A 27278-nucleotide genomic window follows, 5' to 3' on the forward strand; every position below is an offset into this window, starting at 1 on the left:
CACTCCAGTGAGACGCGTGTAAAACCTTTGAAAACAGCAAGAAGCTGAAGGGTAAGGCTGGGCTGGCCACCAATAACAAAGTGTGACATGTTGCTAAAAAGCTACGGTTAAAATGTCTTTTGCCGGTTAAAAGTCATTCAGATGAGGAACCATAAATGATCTGGAGTAACCAGAGTTTTTTTCCAGCTCTATAGAGTGTAGAGTAACACAGCACTGCCCCTTCCCCACCTGTTGCTTTGCACTACCAACCAACTGTTGAAAAGAAGGCTGCTGCACTTTTCCTAGCATTACTCTTACTAAAGTGAAGCTGTTTTTATACTATAGCTGTCAAGCAGCTGTCGGATGCTCCACCCATGCATATAGCCTAATAATTTAACAAATATTAGTTAGTCATATTCCAAGTATCACTGGAAGAGGGGAATGTCAAAAAGGAATTGAATTTACCAGGTGTTTATTTTTTAACTCTGTTTGAGGGTACATATCTAAAGTAAATTAGCTTTTGTAACAAAAAATTGTTTTATATTCATGTGCAAATGTTTCTATACTGTGGAACTATAACATTTCTACTCAAAGTTACACCTTGAAAACATTCCTAATGACAGGCAAAGCAAAAGAAATCATATATTACAAAACATTTTACACTCTTGCCTAAGTCTGCACAACCTTTGGCATGGTAATTATAAGCTGTAGTCATTAATAAGGACCTAATTGGTTTATTTTAGGTCAAAGATGGAGGAAAATGTAACATCCCGGAGAGTAAGCACCTCACCATCTGGTTTGGCAGCCTGTGTTTTTTCCACATGACAGACAACTTTTAAATGTGAGATTTAAAAATAAAATTTAAAGACCTCACCAAATCCTTGCAAAAGAATCATAATTTCTGATTTGAGAAATCTTTGGAGGCTCAATAAGTTTACGGTTTGCCTTAAACATTTAGGGGTGCATGTTGTATGGATGCAGAGCAACCCTTATCTAAAAGAGCCGATAAATCATGCATTTTAACAGCTGCTTCAGGACACTTCTCCCCCTTGTCTCTGCCTCATTTTCTGTAAATAAAGGCCATTACTGTTTATTTTACAACTTTTTAGATAAAATAAACAGTAAAGTTCTGCATTTTTGTAAAGACAGCAGTTCTGGTACAAATAACACATTTGTGCACCACTTTTGTCAGCAACACCCGAGAGACTAGGTTTTGCTGGCTCTCCAAGACCTTTTTTCACACAGTAAAGTGTAATCTAAGCACACACACAAAAAAAAAAAAAAAATCACTGCAACAACAAGCTCGCTTTTATCCTTTTGTCACTCTTTGCTCATATTTATCTCAACTAATACCTGATCCACGGCTGTATTCGGATCATGTGCCTGTCATGAGCTGTGAGGTAATAGATGGGGGCGAGCACCCGGAGCTGGCCAGGGGCTGAGTCTGAGAAAGAGGGGGCAGCCAATGTGATGAGGTCTTACACAGCCAAAACGCAGAGTAATATGCACTCATGTGGAAAGTCTGACCAAAAAGCCCCCCTTGTGAGGGCCACCGCAAGGGGAAACAGAGAGGGGGTCTGTCATGCCTGCAGGCAACATCTCAGGCGGGAACATTAAACTTGGAGGTACCAGGAACCGAGTCTTATCACAGCTCCTCTGTGATCTTGCCTCAATGTGTTATGTCTAACAAGATCAGAGACTGAAAGAAGTGTTTTTGTGTGAAAACACAAAAAGAAATCAGCACCTCCTACACAACAAGCATGGTGGTCAGAGAGCAAAGCAAATACCAGAAAGGGAATCTGCAAAAGCAGAGAGAAAAGCAAGAAAATCTGTTCATGTGTGAGTTGATGAAACAGAACGTCGCCTCACTCATGAGACCGAGACACAATATGAGACCACAGAGACGCTGAGATTATTACGGACCTTAGGAGCAGCATTCTGAACATCCCATGTATATTATAAATGTTGTGGATCCCATCTGTCAAAATAGAGCATTTTTTAAGAGAAGATTGTTATATGAAATGTTGCATTTTAATAACAATAATGGATCTTGTAAAACCTTCTTTAAAGAGTTCAGTGAAAACATGCAACAAAAAAGCAACGAATACAGTAACTAAATCATCAAATCAAAGCAAAAAACATAATCTGAAAAAAGAGATGGAAAAGGATTTTTAAAAGTGCTATTTTTATATAAAATATGGATTTTTTTCATGTAGTTTTTATTTTATTTTCATTTATAAAATGATCAAACAAATTATGAAATTATGTGTCGTCTAATGATTTAAGAATCACTCAGAGTCCTTGTATAAGTAGATCTAATAAATGTATATATTGTGAAAAAGTTCAATATTTTTTGTCACTCACTTCAGAAAGAGAGTCTCATGTATGATATAGCTTTATTACACATAGAGTGAAATATTTGAAGCCCTTCTTCCTTGTCATTTTAATGATTACAGACAGTGAAAACCCAAAATTCAGTGTCTCGTAAATTTAGAATACAAAAATTACATTTGAATCAGAAATGCCAGGTTTCTGAAACCTCGGTCATTTCTATGCAGTAATAGCTCATTTTGCATTAATTACTCCATCAAAGCAGCGTGGCATGGAGACAATCGGTTTTTGGCACAGCAGAGGTGATGGACGCCCAGGTTGCTTAGATTGCAGGTCTGCTTTCTCTCATCTTCATCTATGGTCAATCAAGTATCATGGACTGAACCAGCCTTTTTCTAACTTTAGCAGTGTGGACAGTTGTAAAGTCTTGATTGATAAAGAGATCAGCTTCTCCATATAGGTGTCAGCCATCATCCGTACAACAAATTTCACTTTTTCACGATATTCTAATTTTACAGCAAAGAGGACAGTCTGAAACCAAATCTGCTAGATGGAGGCCTTGACCAATAGGCTTCAGGTTAAGCTTGAGGACATAAATGCTATAAGGAGAAAGCCTAAAAAAATACAAGAAAGAAGATTAGGTAGATTTTTTTTTCAGCTGAAATAATCAAGCCTGTCTAAAAGATCTTTTTATGTTCTGCAACCAACAGGCTTGAAAATGCAAGAAATGACTATTTCTTGCATATTTAGACCAACTATCACTCTTAATAACCTGGCAGCCAAGAAAATAGTACACCAGCTTAAATCAATGTCAATTTTAGTTCTTTAACATGTTTAAAAACATAAAGTACTTTTTCTGAGTTATTAAAGATAAGGCAGAGAGAGCACAAATCAATTAAATAAGTACAAATAAACAGATTAAATCAAACTATAAAACAATACAACAATATTAGCCTAAAAACAACTCCACAAGGAGATTCAAATTACAAGCCAAAAAGTGACAAGCAGACTGTTTGGACTCAGCAGCATGAATATCGAGAGGCAGGTTATTCCAGACTCTAGAGGTAGACAATTCCTCTATGCTTCAGTTTTGACCTGTGCTGCACTAACAGCATCTGGCTGGACAATTTTAATCATACCAGAAAACCATGATTTTCTGTGGTAGACAGACAAAAACCGCAATGAAATATAGAAAGAGACTTTTTTTAAAGTCATTTTTCTTTTAAGAACATAAGTATTACATTCTTTGTTCAATAGAAGGAGATTCATTAGAAAGCCAAACTCATTCCTTTGCTTGTGGATTGTTTAGTGTCAGAGATCAGACTGATACAAAGGGAAATGCTTGTGCTTCTGGTATGTGGAAGAACAGTGAGAGGAGGCTGAAACTTTACCAAGGTTTGTTAAACTTTTACTAAACTGGCTGTTTGATTCTGCATTTAGCAGCCTGTTTCATGCCCAGAGCATTTTACAGCCCATTAAAGGTTTGAACATTTTGATTGTTAAATAACTTTAAGAAATTCTAACAAAAGTAGATATTACATTTTATAAATTAAGACTTTCAGCCATCATGAAAGGTTGGGGAGTGACACTGACATAAAATAGAGACCTACCATGCAATTGTAGTATCATGTTTTCTTGCATGAGAAAGTACAGTAGAAATCATTAAGTGTTCAACGTTGCTTTTGCCACAAGAGGGCGATCTATTTCTTTTTTTTTTTTTCTACACGGATTGAATGCGAGGAGGAAGGTGACATGGTATAGTTTTCGGTCCTGAGGAAGGTTGTACTGTTTAAATAAAGATTTTCCTCTTCCTCTTTCTGTATTTATCTACTCTGGATGTTTCTTTCAAAAGACCAAAACCTGACCACAGCCCATTCAGACTAGTATGTTTACATCAGGATCAGAATAGGCACACCTTCCCATGTTGGCAGTGAGAATCATTTACATGCGACTTGTTCTTTTCAAATCCCATTGGATTTACTGTGGCTCCAAATCCTTAAAACTGGTGCTACAACTGGCTTAACAAGCATTTATGCTGGCACTGCTCATGTATATATTTGTATTCATAAATCTGTCACAGAGGTAGGGGATCAGTCAGCAGGAAGATAAATACTACAAGACTTTGTAGTTCAAGACCCTTGCGACAAAAAAACCCCAAAAGCTCTTGCGTGAACAGAGCACATCAACGTGAGCTGGTTTTGTCTGAAACTTGCCTTGCTTTCAGGTTTCCACTTCTCAAATGCCACCAGCTGACCTCAGCCGAGCTGCCGAGCAACGCAAAGATGGCTTTTATTAATGTGATTCATCCTCTGGTGAATGGCTGTGACCACAACAGAGGAGCCCGGTGACATCTGATAGGCTGCAGAAAAGGCCATTCTCCATCTAGAGAGGATGAGTCAGTGGCGCTATGGGTTCAGCTCATCCCGAAGAAAAAAAGAAAAGAAAAAGAAAACACGCTCACAATGGAAGTCTATGACTTCCCGAGCTGCACGGTTAGTACAGGAAACAGGAAACTATCAGCTCTTTGTGACGAGTTAAAAGATGAAAATAAGGGGCTTCTTTAAGCTGTTGTTTTATGATCAGGTCTGGAGTTTCAGTAGATATAATTATAGCTAAAGTATATCAAGCAACTGTATCAAGTATATCTAGAAAATAACTTTTAAAGAAGGCTGCACAGTGGCGCAGTTGGTAGAGCTGTTGCCTTGCAGCAAGAAGGCCCTGGGTTTGATTCCCGGCCCGGGATCTTTCTGCATGGAGTTTGCATGTTCTCCCTGTGCATGCGTGGGTTCTCTCCGGGTTCTCTGGCTTCCTCCCACAGTCCAAAAACATGACTGTCAAGTTAATAGGTCTCTCTAAATTCTCCCTAGGTGTGAGTGTGTGTGTGAATGGTTGTTTGGCTGACATGGTTGTATGTCTTTGAGTTGCCCTGCGACGGGCTGGCGACCTGTCCAGGGTGAACCCCGCCTCTCGCCCGGGACGCAGCTGGAGATGGGCACCAGCAACCCTCCCGACCCCATTAGGGATGAAGGGTGTACAGAAAATGGATGGATGGATGAACTTTAAAAGAAGCTGGCTAGTATTTATTTCTTCCTTGTAGGTGGTAGCAAAAAATAAAACTAGGGTCTCATTTTCCTACTCTCATTTTCCCTCAAGTGTTGAAGACAGATTAAAAAATCACTGTGACAGAGTAACATGGACTGATAATTGATTGCTCAGTTGGGTTTAATATATGCTGTTCATAAATCATTATTTTCATGTTAATAAAGGAAGGGTAACAAAAAATATTGGCATTTTAACATTTGTTTTAAGAATTAAAAACACAGCTTTTTGGATTTTTGGGATTTTTTTTTTTTGTAAAGATATTTAGTTATGCAAGATGAAGATTCAGCCACCATTTTTGAATTGTTTGCGTGGCAGCACTTTTGGGTACATGAGAAAAAAAATGGTGACACATTGACAGACAGGATACGTAAGCACTGTGAAAATATCACATTTTGCTCTTCGGCCAATGCAAAAATATGCCAATCCTGTATCACGAGCATCTGGAATGTCCATTTAGAAGGCCACAAAGAGAAAGTCTGGGAGCTACCAGCAACTCTTTGGTCTGTTGAGGAGAATACAGCGGAAAACCTTCATTCACTTCACCCGAGAGGAGAGCTGTTGATAGATTTAAACCCCCTGTTTCAGTATCATCACTGGAGTGAGGCTGAGATCATTTCCTATTAACCCAATTTTAATGTAAAAGATGAAGTAATGTGTCATGTCTCTGACTCAGAGATAGGAAACTTCAGATAAACACTGAGAAACCAACAGCATCTCGACGGACTGTTTCAGCCCCTCTTCTGAATCCTTTAAAATATAAAAGCAATTCTAACGAGCAGCCAAGTGAAGAAGAGGACTTTGCAAAATTGTTGCATCACCAATGGAGACGTTGGATATGAGGCTACAGTAAGTGCGACAAACAAGAAAAGACAAGCGTACATATTTTAGATACGTTTAGGATAAGTAAAATATAACACAGAGAAAAGATAAAGCAGGACAATCAAACCAGGCATCAAGACATGCAAACATGGGAAAGCCTGCCAAGTGTTTCCAGGAGAGTGAGGTGAGCCAGAATGGGTTTTCTAGAAAACATGAGTGAGTTCAGCATACCTGTTGCTCTGACTTAAAAAACAAACCACCGACTTAAAATTAGTCTTTCATCTTCCGCGTGGGTCGGGGCGTGCAGAGGCATGAAGGAGTAGGGGGGGTTCACAAATCTGATTTCTGTCTGAAAAATGTTTCTCTGCACATTTTTTTTTCCAACAAAACAACAGAACTCCTGCAAACAGCAACAGACTGAATGCTGTGACCTGCAGGTGTCAGGGTCGGAAAAAGGTTTGAAAATCGGTATAAATAAGCTCTTAGATGTTTTCTTTTCAGCTGTCTGTATTTGGTTTAAATAAAGGAAGTATTGTGTAGAACTGTGGTTGCCTGCTCAGAGGGGCTTTAATTTGATAAAAGGAACGAAAAGAATAGAAAAGGAAAGGAAAGGAAAGGAAAGGAAAGGAAAGGAAAGGAAAGGAAAGGAAAGGAAAGGAAAGGAAAGGAAAGGAAAGGAAAGGAAAGGAAAGGAAAGGAGTTCATATGTATGGACTTTTTTCAGCTAATGTCAAATCTCTTATCTCTTTCCACTTCCTCTTCCACATCAATACACATATTCCTCATATCATACATTAGCATTTACCAAACAAATATTTAGCCAAAGCAAACTCGGCCCTCGTGTAATAAATCTGCCTACCTTAGCTATAATAAACAGACGTTTCTTCCTGTCTTTCTGTCTGTTATTTTTCTGTGTGAGTCATGTTTCTCTCCATCCATCTCTGCTCTCTCTTTTTCCCAGAAGGCTTAAAAGTCAATATTTGAGGATCTGTTGCAGCTCTTGAGCACTTCAAAGAGCACGGAGCTCGCTGTGAACACAGCCTATAATATGCTGTTCAGGAAAGGAAGCATAAAGAGTCAATAAGCAGACAAAATGATCGCGCAGGAAGCTGTACTTTTGTCTATGTGGATTTTCACAACCCATGTTGCAAGGCTGTGATTCTGTTTACATAGTCAAAGGGCAATGGCCTGGCTACAGCTATGTTTGAGATATAGCTAGAGCAAATGAATGCAAGACGTTCTTGAGAAATAAAAACATGACTGTGTGCCGTTGTGCAGGGTTAAAGATCTTTTCATACATGCCGAAAAACCACAGGTTAGTTGAGCAGTCCTTGACAATTTCTCACTGTGCACACAGAGAAAACAGGGTCAGCTGTGATGGTTGAAAACCCTGAGTGAAAATAATAATATCATAATAAAGCTTTCATTAGCTTTCAAAGGTGTCTCTGTGTGAAGCTGTTAAAGGTTTCCTGTGGCTGACCTCAGTGAACTGCTGGATGCCAGTGAAGGAGTACACTGAGCTTTCAAGAGCCTGAACAGAGGAACTGCAACTCACAGCATGCCAGTGATTACTCTGCAGAGCTGGATAATTGCATTACTTCTATGACATGTAGGTTCAAAAGTCAGATTCAATATTTTCAACCTAGATATATGTCCACTATGTTAGAGTGAACATTTCTAAAGGGTCTATTCTTTTTATAGAAGCAAGTTTTAATTACATTAATTTATCTTTAAGCCCATTCAGACCTACTTAGTCTGCTCTCATACAAGCAGTTAGATATTTTATATAAGGCTGCTATTAAGTCATCCACAGTTCAAGCGGCACAAATAACTTTTTCGCACACCTTTCTGGCAGGTTCAGACATCCTTATTTTCAGAAGATATTTTGTTCTTCTGATGTCTGATAGGATTCAAGGATCCTTCCAGATCAGATTTTGTAGATGCTTAAAGTCAAAGTGAATTAACTTTGCTTGGCCTCATTATGCTGAGCTGTTCCGGACATGAACTGGTCCCTACACTCCCATTATACCCAAGATATTTAGATAAACTGAAAAGTCAAAAAACTAGCTCAAGTCTCTGTTACCTCTAGGCTTGAATATTGCAGTTTGATATAATATCGATGTCCTGGCGTTCTCAAGTGAAATCTACAGCTCATCCAAAACCCTGCAGCCAGAGTATTCACAAATAAAATATGCCAAATCCCTCCTGTGTCAATATGACAAACCAATAAGAGTCTTATCCTGGTATAAACCACTCTGAACTTAAAATAAAATGAATATGTAATTTATCCCGTAGAGACGTCTTTTATCTGAGTGTGTTGGTGAGCCTGTGATGAGATGCTTCAAAAACATTGCTAATAATAAAATCAATTTTAATGCATAAAATAAGTTGTTTTAGTTGGATAAAACAGCTTGAGGTGGGTGTCTTTATGCCTTAACATATTTTAAAATTTCGGCTGTGCTTGACAAATGTTAGCAAAAACTCATGACAATATGACAAGAAATACTCTTTGCCCTGAATGATGGTGGGCTATGTTTTGTTTTAAAGCTCTGATTTTATGTAGGTACATTATGATAAATTTGTGACAGCAATTTCACTTTTTTTCTTTAATTTCATACCCTTATTTAACAGCCAGATGATCCATTTAGCCACATTTAAATATCTTTTATATCCCATTTCATTGCCAAATTATCACATCTGGCATCTTAAAAAAAGGACAACACTAGACTATGTCCAAATCTTTTTCTCTAGAATGTTGCACGGATAACACTACCCTTTGAAAATAATGTTGCTATGAATTAGTGATTTATTTATTGTGATTCTGTTTAGTTGGCACTACAGCATTTATAGCCTTATTTACTTGTTGCTCGACAGGCTTTTTAGACACGTAAAAGCCATAAAAAGGACAGACCACAAAAACAAGATGATAAAAACATAACACTCATCAATACTAGACAAGAACCAATAAACTACCCATAATAAACGCACCACAGTGCGTTTATCTATGGGTTACCCTAACACTATCCCTAACGCCTGATGGAAAGCAAATTATTAATGTGTGTGGTCTATTCTAAAGATAAGACTACTTTCTATGGGGGTAACCATTCTTAAAATGGGATTCAAATGTTTATATCACACAGCCTTATCAGACACTGGACTCCCCACTCTAAAAACAATGTTCATTTGTCACTCATGCCAACATATTAATGATAAGGAGAGCAATTACACCGTTATATAAGCCACGTAGCAGAGAAGGGCAGAGGAAGGGAAGAGAGACGGAGCAGACAGAAGGCTTGGTGTATTTCTGTGTTTAGGATTTCATCGCCCAGTCGACTGCAGAGCCTAATCCCCGGAGACCTGGATCTTACTTAGTAAATACTTCCTGCCATCTGACTGACAGAACTGATTTCTCCTCTGCAAGCATCTACAGTGTAACGGAGAAATGAAACATTGAAAAGGGAAGATTGAGTGAGCTTCAAATAGAAGAAGCAACAAAAAAAAAACATGAAATTTCTTTTGGAAAATAAATTATTCATACTCTGAGATTAGTATTTACTTTAAGATGATTCTTGTTTAACTTTATTTTGTCCAGTCAATAAACATAAAACTAAGTCAAAGTAACATCAGCTTTACCTTTGGTTTGCAGATATGTAACTCCAAAGGCTTGGCTTTCATCTACATAACATAAAGTAGGTCTATGAAAAAGCAGGAAAAACATAGTTTAAATTTGTCCCAGAGACTTCCTGTTAAGCTGTATCATCTCAAAAATGGCCTTAGGACAACAAGCAGTAGCCATAAATCTCCATTTCAAACAGGCACACAAGAGACAGTGCAAAGTGCTGACAAGTCTATGTATTTTTAGGGCTCATCTCTATGCAGCAAGTGGCTGCAGTGCAGTATGAGGAAAATGTGTGAACTTCTAATGGCAAGAGACCTAAATGGAAGACAAAGAAAGTCAGTTTTTGTCAAGTGGGCAGATTCCACTGATGTTCTCTACTTATTAAGAGCTAGAGGACCTTCAGCGGCTGGTTCCCCGTGGAAAGTTGAAGACAGGATTTATTGACTGAATGCTTATGAAATCACATGCCTGACCTAAAAATCTGATCAGACTTCTTCAATTCATGAAAAGTGGTGGTGGTTGCAGCTCTGAGCTTTTCTTAATACTTCTGTCAGTTCTGTATAATTTAAATCTGCTGAACACGGTAAAGGCCATTGTCCCAATAAAATACGAACCTATATTATGCAGTTGAGCCCAAACTTATTCATACTGAGGGGCAATATTAGTGATGTTTCAATTCTGCCAAAAGGTTTCTTCTGACTGAATGTAATATCAAGGTTCAGCCTAAGCCCTGAAACTGGAGCTTCAGGGGCCTGGAGCTAAAGATTAAGGTGAAGGGATGGAGGCCTTCCAACCTCTAAAACTTCAAAACACCCGTAGAATGGAAATAAAGTTGTTGTTTTTTTTCTCTAAAGATATATCAGCTAAAATACCAAGAAGTTAAAAAATTGCTTCGAATAACCCAGGTTTTGTGACATGTAGGTCATATTCATTGTTATGCGTCTGCTGAATATTTGAACCAAGCTTGAATGTGTTAATTATTGAACATTTGCGGTTCTGGTGGACAAATTCCGTTATCCTTTAGAGATTCAGAGAACTGGTTGAAGTTCAATCTATTACCTTTGAATAAAAGAGAGGACACTTCCATTCATCCCCGCCTTAATTTTATGTGGAATGTTTTAAAGCTCCTTGTTCGAAAATACAGAATTACTTCCCTTAAATTTCCCAACATTTTATGGCAGTACCAACAACAGAAGATGATAAAAGAGTCACAAAAAGACCTCACTAAGTACTTCAGACAGAAGACGTAAGAAATGATAGGGGAAAACAGTCACTTTGACTTTCCGGCAGTCCCACGTCTGGACTGCTGAAGGCTTTTGACTCTGAATAATCCTGCTTCCTTCTAAATCCTTATCCTCTGACTTCAAACACTGCGCAAAGACCTTTAACAGAATCTGGCATCCTCCCAGCCTTCTCTCGTTCAGCAGTCCAGTAATTCATTCTTTTTCTGTGCTTTCTTCCCCACTTTCTGTCCCTCCCTTGGATCAACTGTCCAGCCTTGAATCACAAAGCCAAGTCTGAATTCTGTGGGAATAGTGCAGTGAGGCCTCTGCAAAGCATGATTGTGCACCCACATCAATACACACATTAATGCGCCTCTGGTGAATAGTTAAACTGAAAAAAAAAAAAAGAGATGCTTGTGGACCTGTTGGTCAGGGAAAGAATCACATTCCAAAAAGCAAAGACTAACTTGGAAAATATCTGATGGGTAGAGTGCAAAAACTGAAACAACTTTTGAGTATCTTGTAAAAGTATTAACAGCCCTTAAAATTTGGCATGTTTCAAGTAAAAAGCACCTGTATGTATTTTATCAGGACTGTTTTATAAAGTGGATTTTTAGCATTTTCTACAAACAAGCATCTGTAAAATGTGTCCAAACCTTTTAGAACCAACTCGAGTTGCTAGACTATTCAGGTTTTGTCTCTATTGGCTGTGCACATTGAGAAACAAAAAATGTTTACCCATTCTTCTATGTAAAATAGTTCAAGCTCTGTGAAATTAGACGGAGAATGTATCCAAACAGAAATTGAACTTTTACAGCAGCACAACAATTTTGCGCCTTTTATCAGGACATCATCCTGCCCTGTGCTTAGCTCCTTATATCTTAAAATCATATGGAAAACATCCTCACAGCATTATGCTGTCAAACAAAGCATTTAGCATTTGTTTCTTTTGATGCAGGTACTAATTTCCACATTTTGCTTGGTCTCGTAGAGCTTTTGGCAAACAGGGAGACAACAAACCCTAAAGATTCTTGGTGTGAACGACTAACAGCTGTCTAATCAACAGGATCTGTGAGCAGTGTGATCGATTTCTAAAGTCACTCCAGGGTTATCATGGACCTGTCAGGTGATTCTCTATCACATGAAGTTTGTCTGTAGCTGCTGGCTTGCACTTGTGCCATACTCTTTTTATTTCCAGCATCAAATGGAACCTGTTGCTGCTCTCAGCTTCTCCACAGCTTCATGCTTTACCTGTGCCAGGTGTTCCTTGGTTTATTATTTAAGTTATATCTAAAGTCAACTGGTCGCATAAAATTTCACTCGGGTGTATGAGAGTAAACATACAAATGCATGTCCCACCTTTTGAACATTTATTTGTGGGAAAAAAATATATATTTAAAATTGGATTGTGTGTAACTTCATATAATACTTTCAGGTAAATAAAATAAATAATAGTTCAATATGAGAAAGCCTGAAATACCATGCAGGATTCCTTGGAGTAACATGAAGTCCATGTCTAACACAAAGGATGCAGAGTCCTATAAATAGCAGCATATTTTCCTCGACGAAGGCAAGCAGCCAATTTGTGACCAACATAGAAATTTTACTGGAAGCAAAGACTGCATTGCTGAAGTCAATGTTGCAGAGCCACCCGTGGCTGGTCACAGCACAATATCTGTCTCTGGTAGGAAATTGCTATTTTAAACGGGAAAATGCGAATTGCCAAGAAGTCGCCAGCTAAATGAATTGGCTGCTTTCACTCCACTTTTAGAACATTGTTTTGCATATTTCTCAGCAGGTCTTTGTAATCTCAATATAATATTAAAGTCCAAAAGAAGTGAGAAAGCAAAACAAGATTATAATTAAAATACCACATTTTCCACTTTGTAGCTGCTATGGTCACTGCAATAAAATTACTATTGCTATAATAAACTATAGTGGTTTTACCAATAAAAACAATTACATTTATTTAGAATTTTTAAAAAAGGCATCTGTCAGAGCTTTTAATAACAGCAGGGTTAATTTGCCCTTTTCTGTGTTTTGAAATACCGACTTTAAGAAAGAGATTGCTGTTGTCATTCTACAACATTTCAATTGAATTAATGTCCAGATTTGACTTGCTGGTGTGCTTTTGATCACTGTCTTTCTGCGACACACAGGTCCTCAGAGGTGACCTGAAGACCGGATATTCTCCTTTAGGATTTTCACCAAGAAAGCAGAATTTGTCAAAGTCCAGAAGCAGTAAAGCAGTCTGCACCATCACACTAACACCACCGTGTTTAATTGTAGTTTAACATTATTTTTCTGGAATGCTGTGTTTCACCATGTCATGAATATTGACCTTAGCTGAAGTGATTGAAGCCTACAGTGCTTTCGATGTGGTTTAGTTTGTTTTTGTGACTTCCTGAATGAGTCATTTATGCATTCTTTGAGTAATTTTGGAAGGACGGCCACTCCCAGGACGTTTCGCTACTTTTCTCACTGGCTACCACTGTGGTTCACTGGAGACCTAAAGCCTTAGAGATGACTCTTTCATTTAGATTGATCTGTTGCTTTTGGGATCATTTAGTCCACTTCATGTTGTCAGTCCGATTCTGTTTTGGTGACCTCTTGGTTGTACAAGCCTGACAATAGACTTGAGTGTGACTAGAGAAGTTAAACCCAGCTCTCAAAACATTATGGTTAATCACAGTTAATTTAAGGTTTACCAAGGGAGGCAATAACATTATCACATAATGTCAAGTTAATTTAGACTGCTTTAGTCCCCAAATAAATGAAATAATCATTAGAAATATGCCTTTTGCATTTACTCAGATGATCTTTGTCTGAAATTACAGTCTGATGATCTCAAACATTTAAAGACCACATAAATTCAAAAACTGCATATATAAAGGACACAAGATATTCGCATAGCATTGTAAAAGTAGATGTTATGACTAATGTCTGTCTGAAAGACTCTCTCTTTTACACAGCAGTTAATGATCAAATAATCAAAGATAATCAATACTGATGTTAATTAATGAAGTAATTTGAAGCTTGCTTAGATTATTTTCTCAATGATTATTCAAATGAGTATTGTGAAGTCTTTATTCAACAAAGTCCAATAGAAAACATGTGGCGCAAAGGGTTTTGAGATCATTTTCATGATGAATAATGAGCAAAAAAACTGTGTTTCACTTGATAAATCTACATTCTGTTCTTGTTCTGTTTGAAAAATAGTGGTCATAAATCACCCAGACAGGTACCTAAAACTTCTGCATCCTAATTTCCGGGTAATATAGAGGCCAGGCTCTTCCTCTCTTTCATTCAAATGTTCTCACACATCTTTTTTTAAAGTAGGACAAACTGTTCAGAAGAAAGACAAAGCAAAACAATTATTGCCAGTAAAAGTGTCAACATTACATTGTTATGAGCTGATCAATTCTGTTTCTTTCAGCATCAACGAGGAATCAAATTGCTGAGCAAGACTGTGACGCTGTCCATTAAAAAGCTACACTGAGTACAAACAGGGGAATTTAAAAGACAAAGCTCTGGTACCACTGCAAAACCTGCTTTGTTCGCTGTTGGGGGCAGATATTACCATAAAAGACCAGCAGGAGGTCTGCTATAAATGATGGATTCACCAAGTGAGAATGCTGACTTTTAAAGACCAAATGTTTTAAGATGAATAGGGAGAACAGCCACACCCTGATGGAAGATTTGCTACTTAATCTGGAGTCAATTCAGTTCATTTATACAGCACCAAATTACCTAAAGCACTTTACAAGACAAAGTGGTTGAATTATACAAAAATTTTAATTGGTTAGTTTTTACTTCAGAGTGGTCCGGTTTAATCCAATACAATTCAGTCTGTAAGCATGCAACTCAGCTGTACCTCACCACAATAAAAGCCAATTGACTATAAAATGGCAAAAGGTAAAAATGGGACCAAATGTGCCCTGAATGTTTAGCTCTGATAACCCTTAATTTTAGTCAAACAAATCAGAAACACAACAAAGCATCGCTTGGAATGAGATGAGTTACAATGACATGTAATTGAAGTAATTTTGAACAGACTTGAACTGAACTTCACCACATAACAGAAATCCTGCGACATCAGGAGGACCTTTCATTTGGATCCACCCCCTAAGCAGAATGTCTCAATTAGAAACGATGCAAATGAAGAAATAAAAAAAGCCTGTGTCTGTGTTCACTAATCCCCCCCCCCGTCTCATGCTGACTTCATTTTTGTTCTTTCTAGACTCAAAACCAAAATGACATACTGACTGGAAGAAAGACCACAAGCCACAAAATCTTAATGGTCGCAGCAGTTTTATGCAGCAAACATTCAAGTAACAGCAGCATTAACCTTAAAACAGCCTGACTCAACTTGCCCTCCAAGTGGTGATGTTGTACTTATGAAGGCTTCGAGCTGAATTATGGGTTAACAACCTCTGTCCGAATTGGTCTTTGGGTTGCATGTTCTGTTTTTTTGCGCAGGAAAACCATTTTTAAAAGCACTCTATAGTTTGTATACTCATAGCAATAAATCATTAGTTAATGTTCCCATCGGTCTTTTCAAAGCAACAAAATTCCTGTTGTATTATAAGTGCTTAAACCACAAACATAAACCTAACAATGCAACTGCAGATTTATTTTTTTTTTTGGTGAGAACAGGAATCTCAAAACAACTCCACAAATTTCCTTCAGGCATGAAATAAAATAAGGCGCAAACCATAACAATGGTTTTAAGTTTCATACACTTTAATATGCGAGACTTATGTGAGTTATTTGACATGCTTTATGAGGTTCAGCCTATTCATCAAGCAGATTTCTTAAAATAAATCATATCATACTGATATTGTTAAGTGATTTTTTTTGTGGCCGCGCGTCTGTTTTACTGAATTCAGACTAGGTTGAGTTACGACAAAGTACTGTAGCAGCAGGGAGTTGTTGAGCATTCCTGTGTTATTCCTCTCAACACGCATCCACAGTTAGTGCAATACAAATCAGGGCTTCGGAAATGGTTCTACAAATCAACATTTTCCCAGAGGAGAACATTGCTTTGATGTGGTGCTTTTCAGACCGCTGTGCTATAATTTGCACAGCCATCCTCAGACGTTCTCTCGGGCGTCTCAACAGCTGATTCATACTGCGCTCTGTTTGACTTTTATGTGACTCCTGGCCGACGGGGAGCCGGGATCACTTAGGTTGGTTGCCATGGACGTGAGGCAAACCTGCGCGGTATGAAGGAAAGATCTTCCCTGAAGGCCTTCTCGACAGGCTGCATATTTGTGCATTGTGTGGACAAAGTGCAGAAACCTCACAAAAGCTGAACGAAAGCATGCAGTTCTGATAGACTTACTGACAGACGGGTAGCAGGGGAAAACACACAATGTGCTGAAGATTGCAGCAATATCTGCTAAAGGCATACAATTAACTTTAAACTTGTTCTCTTTTTCCTCCTTTCCTGATGCTCGGCTATCTTTCTTTCAGAACAGTACCATTGAAAGAAAAGCATAGAAGATCAAGCTCGATTTGCGCATATTTAACTCATGAGAGGAATAAAACAACTTTTTAAATAGAATTTATAACAATTTCTGCATTTATTTTGTGTCTCACCTAAAATAAACCCATATATTAGGTTCTGCTGTCCGACTACATTCCACTAATGTCTTCATTCTGATACCCTCCCCTTCGCTGCGTCATATAAAGAGACATAATTGATGGCTGCGCAGAAGACAAATGACTACATTAGCTGGTCTCCTTTTATCTCATCCTTCTTCCTGTCGGTGGTGTTATAACTCTGTTTGTTTGTTGATGTCTCTCAAATTACAGTGCCGACTGCCAATCATTACTGAATCTATGGGGCTTTTCTTTCCTGGTAAATTGTAAATCTCCTGTTCACCAGAAAACTCTTGTTAATGCAATTGGGATTGAGCTTTGGACAAAAATATTTCCGTAGAAATCTCACAAAATTAAAAGTATTCATCATCACTTCCTTATAGATTTGAACAGCTGATCAAATGCTTGACTTGTGAGCGTCTGCACATGGCAGGTTAAATGTTGAACAATGTGGTCCTGTGACAACAGTGCTTAAAACATCTACTGTGAATTGCCTTGAGTGTATGAATTTGGTTTCTGGCATGACTTGCAGTAAGTCTAATTCCATAAGGGATGTGCTGTGGTGGCGCAGGGGTTAAGCACAATCCACATAAGGCAGCCGTCGCAGGTTCGATTCCCAGCCTGGCGACCTTTGCCGCATGTCTTCCCCCTTCTCTCATTACCCACTTTCCTGTCAATTAACTATCAAATAAAGGCCACTAGAGCCAATAAAACCTTTTTTTTTTTTTTTTTTAAAAAAGTCTAATTTCATATTTATACAAGTAATAGCGATACAAATTAGCTTCGGTGTCCAAATATCTCACAAAGACAAGAATATCCTCTTTCATCCATGTAGGTGGTGAAAGCATGGAAAAAAAAGAGTCTTCTTTCAGTAAATTGGTTAAAACAGCTGTTTTTATATCTGACTCTTTTTGTTAACCAAGTTATTTATTTACATAATCAAGTCTGTTTGAAGAGAAGAGATGTTTGGCTTGGAGCTAAAAGAACAACTCGTTTTAAAGTAATACAAAACCCACTCGCTGTGTAGTGTTGCAATGCTTTTAGTGAGCTTTACATAAGCAAACAATTTTGTGAAAGGAAGTTTATGTCATAGGTTTTACTAAACACAACTCTACATTTAGTGGGTTTCCTAAAAACAAGAAGAAGAAACAAGGAGAGCTTTTAAAATATGAATATGGACACATGCAAGCACAATTGTGTCACATAAATATTTTCAAGTGATTTGGGAAATGTCTGTATCTGTTTTGCACAGCTGTTAGATTTCATCTCTTTTGCAAGGCAGTTTTGCCTCAGTCAGATTATATTTGGATTTTAGGTCTGGTCTTTGAGCCTCTAGCAGGTTTTCTACTTCCTAGCATGTAGTTCAATCTATCTTATGTCAACTTTGAACAGCTTTTTTTTCTCAAAAGACAAAACGCATCCTTAAAGCATGATGCTGCCACTACCACATTACCTGATGGCAATGCTGTTCTGGATCATGTACATTGTTAGTTCTCTACATTTTTGATGAAGGCCTAAACAATTACATTTTTGTCTTATCTGATCAGAGCACCTTTCCTCTACATCTTTGCTGTATCACCAATAAACTGAATTTTTTAAGTTGGTCTTGCACTTAACTCAAATTTGTTAAGTGCAGACTCTCCTATTTAAACACCAAATCTCTGCAGGTTCTACAGAAGTACCTTTAGGTATGCAAGTTCAGACGGATTGCCACGTCATAAGATTTGTAGGTTTGACATACTTTTGCCAAAGTGGCCAGTGAATTGTTGAACACTTTTGAACAAATTTATCCCCGACCTGTCTGCTGTGTTTCTTGGTCTTATTGGTGCCGTTTCTCATTAGTGTAAATAACTTCCGATACAAATGGATGCCTGGGATTTCATTACAGGTATCAAAGAAGTCAAGGGGACTGAATCAATTTTCAGATTTCTATTTTTTTAAATAATTTTGGAAACTGCGTAGCATTTTGTTGCTCTGTGACCGAACCAGAAAGATGGAGAGATGGTAGCAAAAAAAGAACAAAAATAATTATCATCAGTTTTCTCATCCTTCACTGACTTCTTGTTTTGATAGAGAAAAATTAAATAGTCAAAGTGATGAATGATCCGAATAATGGTTAATGTGTGAAACACATTTTCTGTATACCCAGAGACAACAGACTGCAACAGTGATCCTCACAAGCAAACGAAAAATAACCGGAAGGTCTGTTGCTACTTGTGCTATGCAAGCTGGATGTTAGAAACGACCGCCAGTGTTTGTTGACTGAAGGGAGTTGATGTTGACGGGGAGCGCTGTTTGGTTTGGCAGGAGCGAACATTGGCTGCCATTCTGCAGATGAAACCATGTGAGTTTAGCGCGTACTTTCAAACAGTTACGAGCTCCACTCCTGTGACATTACTTCTGTTTTCTCCCGAACGGCCCAGAGCACACGAGAACTTTAGAAAAAACATCACACAAGTCCAAATTCAACTTGACAAAAAGTGAGTCTACTGAGACGTTAGGGGCAGCATCAGGGTCAACATGTACTTAGAAAGAAGAAAGGTATATTGAGAATGACAATTGAATGTTTTCTGTAGCAACTAGCTTAAGTATGAACTACATACGACTGTCTGAAAGGGTTCAATAACAGCAGCCTTGTGCTATACAGCATCAGTTATGCTTTGCCTCCTCAACTTTAAAATTTAATTTCATGTTCAAAGCCTGAACAAGCAGATGACACATTTACCAACAAAAATAGGGTATTGCCCCTCCAAACCTCAGCTAAAACACTGTAATCATGCGGGGCTTTTCCTATAAATCACTGGCGTTTCAGGGGAGGATAACAGCCTGTCTTTAACCTGAAAGGCAGCATTAAAGTGAACAACCTTAATGACATGTCTGAGGCTGCGTGTTCAAGTCATTCACTTTGGATCTCTTGCCCACCAACCTCAGCCCTCATATAACAGTTATCAGCTGGAGTGAGAGAAAAAAAAAACACACTAGATGGACAAAAGGAGCAGACACACAAAGAGGCAAGTCAGTGCTTGCACGTCAAACCCTGAATGAAATGATGGAGAGGAATCAACACAAACACCCACCTGTGTGATGGGAATGTTCCACCTCCAGTTCTCTAAAAGATTATGGTTTTATTCTATAAAAGAGTACAAAGTGTCGGGGACAGCTTGCAAAGGAAAGGATGTAAGTGGAAGGAGCTCTGTTTATCCCTACAGCCCAGGCCTTCAGCAGCAAAAACCGACAAATCTGAGCTGCAGATCTGCTGCAAGTGGTATAGATCTCTGAGTGAGACATATCTGTTTCATCTGATGCACGCGCACACACAACTCATCTGTATCTTAACGACACCCACACAAACATCTGCGCATAAACAGTACAGGATAAACATTTGCACTCAGCTCGTGTTCACAAAGCTACAGCTGTGACGCCTAAACACACACAAGCAATTACCTTGAAAGGCAGCCACGTAGCGCGACAGGAGCAGCTTGAGTCTGGAGCTGTAGGTCTGCAGGAGGTTTTGGACGTCCCGCCGGGCCGCCACCTGGTACTTCTCCTCCATCTTTTTGGTGCAGCACGTCGAGCTTTTGGACATGCATACCTGGAGATCGGCACCTTAAAGCAGCCGACATCAAGTGTGAGGATCTTAAAATGTCAAGTACATAAACAAAATAAATGGTAAAGTAGAAGTAAAATAAAATAAAAGTGGTTCTCTGTTTCTGCCTTCAACAATTTCAAAGCAGGACGTAACAAATGCTGTTTTATTGACATTAGCAAAAAAGAAATGTAACTAAACTTTTTCCTTTAACAACAAATAATTTAATGCTACAAACTGCTCTCAGAACAAATACAGATCCTATTAAGCACCTTTGTCTGTTTTCATAAATCCAAGCCTAACACATGAAAGACATAAAGTGGGGATAAGAATGTTGCCTTTAAGTTAATCCATGTAAACTCCCCTTTAAGACAAACAAATCTGGTGGATTTGCCACCCTAAGCTGACCAGATTCATGAAAAGAATGTGTATTGAGACAAAGAATAACACTTTTACCTTCGTCAGACTAAAACCACAGCAATATTTGCACAAACTGGAGAATTAACACATAAAATTGAAATAAATGTTGTGAGGAGTATAAGTGTTGGTCCTAAAGAAGCTATCGTTTTCAGTGCCTTGTAAATGTGTAAATATCACTTAAACATTTTGTGATGTTGCGACCACAAACCTTAATTCTATTTTAGCAAGATTACAACATTGTGACATAAAAGAAAAATGAGAAATCTGTGTGCGTGTATTCTACCCACTTTACTCTGATCCAGGAAATAAAACCCAGTGGAGCTTTCAAGAGTCACACCTTTGTTAAGCATAGTGTATCTGTGCATTAATGACTCTTAGTAAAACACACAGCTACTCTGTGAAGGCTTCTGAAGGGTCTAAGAAACATTTGTGAACAAATACCAAGAAGATTAAAGATCATACCAGACAGGTCAGGGCTGACATAGCTTTGAACATTTCACAGAGAACCATCTAAAACTTGAGATAGTAGTAGACAACTGCAAATTTATTTAGACATGGTCCAACTAAACTGCACATAGTGAGCAAAGCCAATAACAGCTGTAATCGCAATGAAAGATGATTCTATAAAATGTTATATTCAAATTTATTGAATAAGCCATAAGCATACTGTTTGGTTTTGCATGTATCTTCTATTTCTTTTAAAGTTTATGTATTTATAGTTAATGTCTACACACATAAAGTCAAATGTCTTGTTTTTATTAAAGGGCTATAAACACAAAGGACTGTAACCTCAAACATTACTAATGTTTATCAAACAGTTAAACTTTAATTTAGAAAATCAAGTGTCTTGAAAATCAAAAGTCTCTCTGAATAAAACAGTTACTGACTGAAACAGATGAAGTCTTGGATTTCCTTTTAGACACAGATACAAGCTAGTGTGCACCAGATACAGGACAATCAAAACATCCCAAAGGAGACCCAAAACGCTGCAAAAGCCTCCAAGACAAGCCCAGACAGAGTTTGCAGACTGTTGTCAGACGCTGTTAACTCACTGCGAGTTCAGATGGTGAGCAGAGCTAAGTGATGGCATACGTACTGGAATTCAAAGTCTTCCAGATAAGACAGCATGAAAGACTTGCTTTTCTTTCACCTATATGCATGCTGGGGTCTATCTCCAACTTCTTGCAGATAGGAGTTGCTACTTGCTATGTTTTGACCCAGACCGAAATATGTTTGTTGCTTGTTTTTATTGTCAAATATAGATGCATTTTTCTCTGTCTGTGGATATTTCTGTAGGCTGTTATTCACAAACCTAGACTCTGTTTTAGATAAGTGCTGAGAGCATTCTGGCCCACCAACAATAAAAGCTACTGTCTACCATCTGTTGTACTTCGGAACATCAAGCTGAACCCATCAAGAAAGCGATCTATATCTTTCAGCTGACTTGATGGATTTAGATGTGACAAGGTGATAAGAAAATTGTCGGCTGTGACGTATTTCACAACAGTAGCGGGTGTTTTTACCGGATCTTTTAATCTTCCAAACTACTGAACACCGCACTGCAAACAATTTGTATAAGAGAAAATAAATTTTAGCTTCAGCATTGACACAGACCAGCCACAGGGGCTTTTTATGGGGGGGTTAGGAGGTTGTTGAGGGTTTTCTGTCAATTCTGTCAGAAGCCATGGAGGTTATAGGCTACATTTTGTGGCAAGATGGCAGTCAACATCATTTAGCTTTACTTTTCCGAAAATGAGAACAGAGTTCAGCAGGAGCACCAGCAAACCATTCGGTCAATGACAAGTCCACTAAGAACACCCACACCCACAATTCCTCCCAAATTTTACACATAATTACCATGGGTGGCATTCAGAAAGCCAAGTTTACCTAACTTTAAACAAAATAATTCCTATTTATCCCTGAAAGCCACTTATCTGTAGTAAACACCCAACGGGGGAGGGAGTTTCTGTACATTTCAGTCAACAAGTAATCTCAGACGCTTTAGTTGCTCGAGTCACAGGATTAAGACAGCATGACTTACACCAGCAGATTCACAAATACAACACATGCTGCTTAAACCTATTATTGTCCTTCTGTATTTTAAGCTTAAAAAAGTGAAATAGTGTTACTCTTGCATGCGTTCATGTACACTCGCATTTAATAGGATATAAACAAAGAGTTTGTAATTAACTCAATGGCTCAGCATCCAGGTTGTTCAGCCCAAAACCACCAACCCTGAATTTCTTTGACAATTGAAGATGCCTTTTAAATTACTGTAGTATTACTATAATTACTACATTCAACTAAAAAGCTGAGCTTTTTCAGCATTTGTTTAGAGGGATTGGTTTTATAAATCTTGTGTGTTTTTCCAGTTCAGTAGTTAACAGAAATTAAATAGCTTAATATTCAAATGTGTTGAATAGGACAGTGCATGTCCATCCTGGAGAGCATAGGACTATTTCTGAATCATTTCCACTCAGGATGGACTACGTTTTTGTTTGTTTAATTGCACTGCTGCTGATTCAAAGATCAAAGCCGATATTAAATAAATGGCAGTTCATCAGCAGCAACTCACTGGTTCCTTTCACACTGGTTTATTAAGGCTGAACCTTAGAACATTTATGAACAGCGTGTTTTCAAAGTTTGTTATGGAAATACTCCCCCATTGAAGTTTACTTCGCAAAAATAAAAATAAAAAATATGAGAACCACATCCTACCGATCATTTATGCTATATGATGAACCTGAAAAACCACTTCACCTATAACTTTAGGTCCAAAACAAAGAAAGAAAAAAAACAGACCAGTCTAACTACCGCATTTTATTTTTCCTTGTATCAAATCACATTAACCAGAAAACTGATTTGGGTTCTGTGAATATCCGACTCCTCCGCTTACCTGATCTGGGACTTGAAGGTAGAACCTGATTTGGTCCGATTTGCCTGAGTTGAAAAACTTTATGCACCTCGCTGCATGTGTCCATCTCTCCGAGTCCTGATCCGCACAAACATAGAAAAACGCAGCACCTTAATAGCGCACTCATTTTAGAAAATATCCTCATTCATCTAAAAAAAAACGTGGAGCTACTTGGAAGTCAGGGTTCCTTCTTCACACATATGCAGACAGTTATCAAAAGAGTACACATTTCAGGTTACAGAAGCAGACTTAAACCGCGACAGAGATGGTTTCTGTGCGACAGACTTGAATCCAGAAAACGATTCAAAGTTTCTGCGGTGAGACTCTGAAATCGCATGCTGTCCAAGTTGGCTGGCCCGACAGCAGAGGCGGTACCACCGGGTTACCTGCGCAGAGGCGGGTCGCTGAGTCTAATGGCGCCATCTAGTGGACACCGGATTTTATAATTTTTCCCATTCCACAAATCTAACTTCAAGAAAAACGTCAAATGATCGATCGGCTTTGATTAAGCCATAAAACCCACAGAACAAACGCCTCGATTTAAGCCAACACCTAGCTTGCACATTTTCTAACATGTTTGACACATGTTAAGAGTAATAATGATTGTTCAAAATTTAAACTAAACTAATAGTTAAGTGTTCAACATACGATCTAGAAAAAAAAAGCATAAATGTAAAGATAGCAAAGTTGGATACATTTGTTAAAAAAAATAAATACTGCTACTTTTCACAGTAAAGGTAGATTAAAGTAAAGCAACTTTAAAAACATCAACAGGTCATGGAAGAAAACAGAACAGTAATTTTGTTTTAAATTTTTTATTTTTAAAACCACACAAACATCCACGTAAAAAAGCAGTGCAAAGAGGAGTGCATAAAGTCCAGAGACTACAGAAATACACAGGACATCATAGTTATGCAGCAGTTTGGCTAAATCGAGGTCTGCTCAGCTCATCTCCCAGTTCCTTTACAGGCCGGGACAAGTGCAATACCTACAGAACAACAGCATTGCCACCGATCCCCACCTGGATAGGACAGGACATCTCAACAAACCCAAGCAAGACAGCAAGCGGTTTCCATCAGAAGAACGTGACCCGTCAGCGTAATCAGTTTTGCATGGATTTGCACAGCACACATCTCTTAAAGCTGAATGCAAACCAGCAAAACTGACTAGGCGACGAACAGATTTGACGTCGAATACACAGCCCAGGCTGCGAGAATATACAGTTGGAAATACTTCAAGTGCTTACATTGCAGTAGATATGGGGACAAACACTACCTGCACTATAAGCACTTTAGTACTGCAGAAACTGTGGTCAGTGGATGAGAACCAGCAAGCAATCCTTGTGCTTCTTATAAACTGTTTGCTTCGTATTGTGCCATGATGCTCTTGATGTCGACACCCCCAAAAATCATGGATTTAAAAACAGGTGTAGAGCAAGCAGGCCATCATCAGTTTTGCATAGATTTGCACAACTCATCTATTCTTGTAGTGCAACTATGCAAAACTAGCAGTGAACTGCAAGATATTTTTGCCCAATTAGTAATTAGTACTGACTTGGCGGTGCATATTACAGCCCCTTATGCCAGAAGGAGCACTTAGGGCAGTAGGTGCTAGTCTATTTCACTATCTGCACTAGATGCACCTTAGCACAAAGACAGTACTTCAAGAGACATTGTAGCAAAACAAAATTTACAAACAAGTGTCTGTGTATTGCTGTAAGTGCCTCCACTGCAGTAGGTATCACATATTACTACCTGCACTGTAAGCACTTTGACAATGCACAGACGGCATCACTGGTCCCCAGCAAAACTGAGAAGCTCCTAACTGTCCACAGCATGGGCTTCAGCACCTCGTGGTGGATCTGAAATAGGAAAGTGAAACAAAGAACACAATTAGGACAACTCAGATTTCAAGGCGACGCAACAGAAAACCTACGGGGACAAATCTAAAAGGAACAACAAGGTCTAAACGCCATCATAGGCAGTGGTGTTTTGACTGTTGTAGACTGAGAGCAACACGAGGTCGCCGAAAACATGAATGAGCAGCACCGCTACTGCGCCTGCGCGGAGAACCAAAGCCGTTCACCCCTCCCCCACATCTTCTAACATGGCGCCTCGAAGTGCGCCAACGTTAGCACTTCAAACGACTTTAAATCAGGCGAGCTAATACAGCATTTTGTGTTAAAAGTATGAAAATTACTTCACAGCTCCGTACTGTTTATGTACTGACCAAAACGTGGGTTGTGGTTTTTAGGTCGCCATGAGGAAAAATTATAAACAAAACAAGGCTGTCGTTCGTGTCGGAGCAGCACCCGCAGGTAGCTTAGCTGCTACGAAATGCTGTTTGCTTGATTAAGAAATAACTTCCAACATCCATTATAGTTACAAGTGGAAGTGGTGCAGGGCGACGTGTGGTATTAGAGGAAATAAACTGGCTAACTTAATATTAAGATAGCCAGTGTTTAGTTAAACACGAATTAGCCGCTACTGAACTAGCAAACATGTTTAAAAATAAACCAAAAACCACGTGTGCCCTTTCCCCATTTGTTTGGTTGTCCTTACTCTACATTTTGTATCAACTTCTACCTTCTATGTGGAGGATTTTATATTATCGGGAAGTTTACTTGATGCGCACAGGCTAGGCTAGCTAAGCTAAAACGCGCGGCCTAGAGCTGCCCCATGTGCTGCTGCTTTGTTCTGGGGGGCACTTTAACTCACACACCACTGCACTCGACACTCAGCCGCAATTTGAGCACATTTTTACAAACTAACTTTACACACGCCGCACTTGTATCTTTGACTGCATTCTGCTCTAATAGAAAGGCTGAGTATTTTTCCACGCCGCTCGCAGCCGAGAAAGCTCCACGCCGCTTTTTCAAATCTCCCTCATTCCCTCAATGGTGGAGCTGAGGGGGCTGCCATGCGCCTCACGCTACTCTGTTTTCATCACCAACACGCCATTTAGACTATGTGTTTATACTTACACAACGACACAAGCAAGAAAAAACAAGTAAAAGGACCACAGTGCACAACACTAGAGATTTATTTCACTAAAACATGCGCTCACACCCGACTTCCTTACCGATAAACATGCGCTCCACTCACCAGCCGAAATCCACCATCTTCGCTCACTTGCTCGGGCTGCCGTGCTGGTCTCACGCCGACAAAAGAGGCGAATAAAACCGCTACTATCCCGAAAACTTTTCAAACAGCGGACAAAAACGAAGCATAAAGTAAGGTCGGAACCGACATAGAGCACATTTGGAGCCCAGAGATGCTTCTTTGAAATGATTGCGGGGTTAAGAAAGTGGCGCGAAGGCGACCAGTTGGTAACCATGTGGGTGAATGAAGGGCGGCTCCCACTGAACGTAAATATCTAGCTACAACCCCCAACTCCCCCTATTAGCATACATAAACTACGGCACTTCCGACATATCTCAGCCAAACAGGCTCTTTTCTGAAGGAGGCAGAGGAACGGACAGAAATAAAACCTCTCTGTTGGAAAGCTTTTAATTAACAATAAAAAAGAAAGTAAACTCAGTACGCATTTCGATGGGTATTTAAACTCCACTGAAAAAAAATACATATACAATCTTATTCTTAGAATTTAATTTGATGTGAAGCAAATATTACAGAATGCTGAAACTAATTAGAGCACATTTAGTTCTTCAACTGCCGTGTG

General features: G+C 38.8%; 1 protein-coding gene across 3 annotated transcripts in view; it reads right to left on the reverse strand.

Moving 5' to 3' along the window:
- The window catches only part of gpc5a (glypican 5a), a 125238-nt gene extending 98282 nt beyond the window's left edge, over nucleotides 1-26956 (reverse strand). Inside the window, exons 1-4 of one of the 3 annotated variants that reach the window (XM_044101549.1) lie at nucleotides 26702-26956; nucleotides 25352-25458; nucleotides 23580-23675; nucleotides 20122-20283 (exon numbers count right to left, since the gene is read on the reverse strand). In XM_044101549.1, coding sequence (XP_043957484.1) covers nucleotides 20122-20283; nucleotides 23580-23675; nucleotides 25352-25388 — 295 coding nt within the window. In that variant the 5' untranslated portion in view covers nucleotides 25389-25458; nucleotides 26702-26956. Of the gene's footprint in view, nucleotides 1-20121; nucleotides 20284-23579; nucleotides 24077-25351; nucleotides 25459-26678 lie in introns of those variants that run through there. The other 2 variants (XM_044101540.1, XM_044101533.1) reach the window with 2 other exon arrangements.
- Nucleotides 26957-27278: the final 322 nt, after the last annotated feature.

Source organism: Gambusia affinis, linkage group LG02, assembly GCF_019740435.1.
Source record: "Gambusia affinis linkage group LG02, SWU_Gaff_1.0, whole genome shotgun sequence".
In the NCBI taxonomy this organism is placed as follows: domain Eukaryota; kingdom Metazoa; phylum Chordata; class Actinopteri; order Cyprinodontiformes; family Poeciliidae; genus Gambusia; species Gambusia affinis.